Source organism: Palaemon carinicauda, chromosome 36 (genome assembly GCF_036898095.1).
Source record: "Palaemon carinicauda isolate YSFRI2023 chromosome 36, ASM3689809v2, whole genome shotgun sequence".
In the NCBI taxonomy this organism is placed as follows: domain Eukaryota; kingdom Metazoa; phylum Arthropoda; class Malacostraca; order Decapoda; family Palaemonidae; genus Palaemon; species Palaemon carinicauda.
Window position 1 is genome coordinate 51,681,142 of NC_090760.1, and position 3,023 is coordinate 51,684,164.

The 3,023-nt window shown below is 37.0% G+C and overlaps 1 protein-coding gene across 1 annotated transcript; it reads right to left on the reverse strand.

Annotated features, from left to right (window-relative positions):
• Window positions 1-911: 911 nt before the first annotated feature.
• LOC137628623 (probable DNA double-strand break repair Rad50 ATPase) lies at window positions 912-2,585 on the reverse strand. Its single transcript, XM_068359775.1, has one exon. The coding sequence runs from the start codon at window positions 2,583-2,585 to the stop codon at window positions 912-914; it is 1,674 nt and encodes a 557-aa protein (XP_068215876.1).
• Window positions 2,586-3,023: the final 438 nt, after the last annotated feature.

Genomic DNA, 3,023 nt, shown 5'->3' on the forward strand with positions numbered 1-3,023 from the left:
CTCAGCTTCTTCTATATACAAGGTCAGTACCAACCCTTATGTTCATATGAGAAAGAATTTGTACTTCTTCATCTAGGAACATAGCAGGCTAGAAGAACCTCAGCTTCTTCTATCTACAGGGCCAGTCTCACAACGGTTACTGAACTTGAACTTCTTTATTTGGCCTAATCTCATTAAGGAACAGCATACTAGAAGAACCTCAGCTTTTATCTACAGAGCCAGCACCAACACTTTATGTTCACATGAGGAGTTTGTACTTCATCAAAGAACAGCATACTAGAAGCAGCTCAGCTTTTTCCCTGTGTGGTGCACATCCTCTATGTTATTCCGACAGAATCGTCTCTTAGTAGTTTCCTAGTTGAACTCCCTCCAAGTGTTTTCAAAATTTTGCACAGAACCATTTTCAATTATCCTATTTTTCTATTCTACAACGCAATCCTTTTCTCATTCTCTCAAGTGTTAAGTTTTTTTTTTAGATTTTTTTTCTAATTTTTAATGCAATTAAAGGAAGGATTCTCTCATTCACATCTATTATATACTTGGCCATCTTCAATCATAACTCACCCATGAAATATAGTTTGGAATAAAAAAAAAAAAAATTTTAGGCACCTTTGAAGGATATGACTGCATACTAGAAAAAACTAAGCTTTTTCCTTCTGCAAGGCCAGTCATCTAGATTATTCCAACAGAGCAACCATAAGGTTGACATCCGGAAGAATAGATCTAGAAATCCGACCATTTGCTCACATGACAAAGGCCTGTACCACTCCGTCATGGAACCGCTGCATACAAGAAGAAGCTCAGCTTTTTCCCTCTGCAGTGCACATCCTCTAGGTTACTCCAACAGAAATGTTTCGTAGTGGTATATTTTTGGATTTTGCTTTTTTTTCTTCTATTGAACAGCATCCTATTTACTCTTCAAAATTCTCTTCTTCGATAGCCTCTTGTAAGATATTTCTAATCCTAGCCAAGGTGACATCTTTTGCGGCCCTTCTAAGATGGCTTCCCAAGTCCCGAGATTGTCCAAGAAGATGGCCTTCATTTTCTGAGTTTTTTTGTAACATATTTTCAAAATACTCGATAAGGTTTTCTATTATTTGGCTTTTTATTGCCTTATATCCACTTTTCTTTTCAATTTTGTCTCCTTTGATTGCATTTTCATGTAGTTCAGTAAGATCATAAACTCGGCCTGTTTTCTCAGACATGTCCTCTTGTACTAATATTCTTATCTGGGCCAAGGCCTCATCTTTAGTGGTCCTCCTAAGAGGGGTTCTTAAGTCCAGAGGTTGTCCACCAAGATCGACTTTTTTTAAGTTTCCTCGTATGGCATTTTCAAATTTCTGGATATGCCTTTTTACATTGCCTTTTTCTATTACTTCATGGATAACCTTCTTCATTTTTTCTATCTTATCACCTTTCAGAGCCTCTTCCCATACTTGAACAAGACCATATACTAAGCGTCTCTTTTCTGGAAAGACCTCCTCCATTGCAATTCGTCTAATCTTGAAAAAGGCTCTATCTTTGGCTTTCCTCCTAAGATCAGCTGTTTGTTTGCGTCCCATTACCTTTAGCTTTATAATGTCTTCATAATCATCACTATTACTAGCAGAATATCCTTGTGTTCCTGAGCTACTTGCTTCCTGGTAGTCTTGAAGTTCCTTTTCAATGTTTTCACGTTTCCTTTTAAGATTCTCTCTCAAGCCTGGAGATTGCGCAAGAAGATGGCCTTCATTTTCTGAGTTTTCTTGTAACATATTTTCAAAATACTCGATAAGGTTTTCTAATGTTTGGATCTTTATTGCCTTATATTCACTTTTCTTTTCAATTTTGTCTCCTTTGATTGCTTTTTCATGTAGTTCAGTAAGATCATAAACTCGGCCTGTTTTCTCACACATTTCCTCTTGTACTAATTTTCTTATCTGGGCCAAGGCCTTATCTTTAGTGGTCCTCCTAAGATGGTTTCTGAAGTCTCGAGGTTGTCCATGAAGATCGCCTTCTTTTAAGTTTTCTCGTATGGCATTTTCAAATTTCTGGATATGCCTTTTTACATTGCCTTTTTCTATTACTTCATGAATAGCCTTCTTCATCTTTTCTATTTTCTCACCTTTCAGAGCCTCTTCCCATACTTGAACAAGACCATACACTAAGCGTCTCTCTTCTGGAAAGACCTCCTCCATTGCAATTCGTCTAATCTTGAAAAAGGCTCTATCTTTGGCTTTCCTCCTAAGATCAGCTGTTTGTTTGCGTCCCATTACCTTTAGCTTTATAATGTCTTCATAATCATCACTATTACTAGCAGAATATCCTTGTGTTCCTGAGCTACTTGCTTCCTGGTAGTCTTGAAGTTCCTTTTCAATGTTTTCACTTTTCCTTTTAAGATTTTCTCTCAAGCCTGGAGATTGCGCAAGAAGATGGCCTTCATTTTCTGAGTTTTCTTGTAACATATTTTCAAAATACTCGATAAGGTTTTCTAATGTTTGGCTCTTTATTGCCTTATATTCACTTTTCTTTTCAATTTTGTCTCCTTTGATTGCTTTTTCATGTAGTTCAGTAAGATCATAAACTCGGCCTGTTTTCTCACACATTTCCTCTTGTACTAATTTTCTTATCTGGGCCAAGGCCTTATCTTTAGTGGTCCTCCTAAGAGGGTTTCTGAAGTCCAGAGGTTGTCCACGAAGATCGCCTTCTTTTAAGTTTCCTCGTATGGCATTTTAAAATTTCTGGATATGCCTTTTTACATTGCCTTTTTCCATTACTTCATGAATAACTTTCTTCATCTTTTCTATTTTCTCACTTTTCAGAGCCTCTTCCCATACTTGAACAAGACCATATACTAAGCATCTTTTTTCTGGAAAGACCTCCTCCATTGCAATTCGTCTAATCTTGAAAAAGGCTCTATCTTTGGCTTTCCTCCTAAGATCAGCTGTTTGTTTGCGTCCCATTATCTTTAGCTTTATTATTTCTTCATAATCATCACTATTACTAGCAGAATATCCCTGTGTTCCTGAGCTATTTGCTTCTTG

Excerpts from the sequence above, each read along its gene's own strand:
- LOC137628623 (XM_068359775.1), bottom strand. The coding sequence starts at position 2,585 with ATGTGTGAGAAAACAGGCCGAGTTTATGATCTTACTGAACTACATGAA.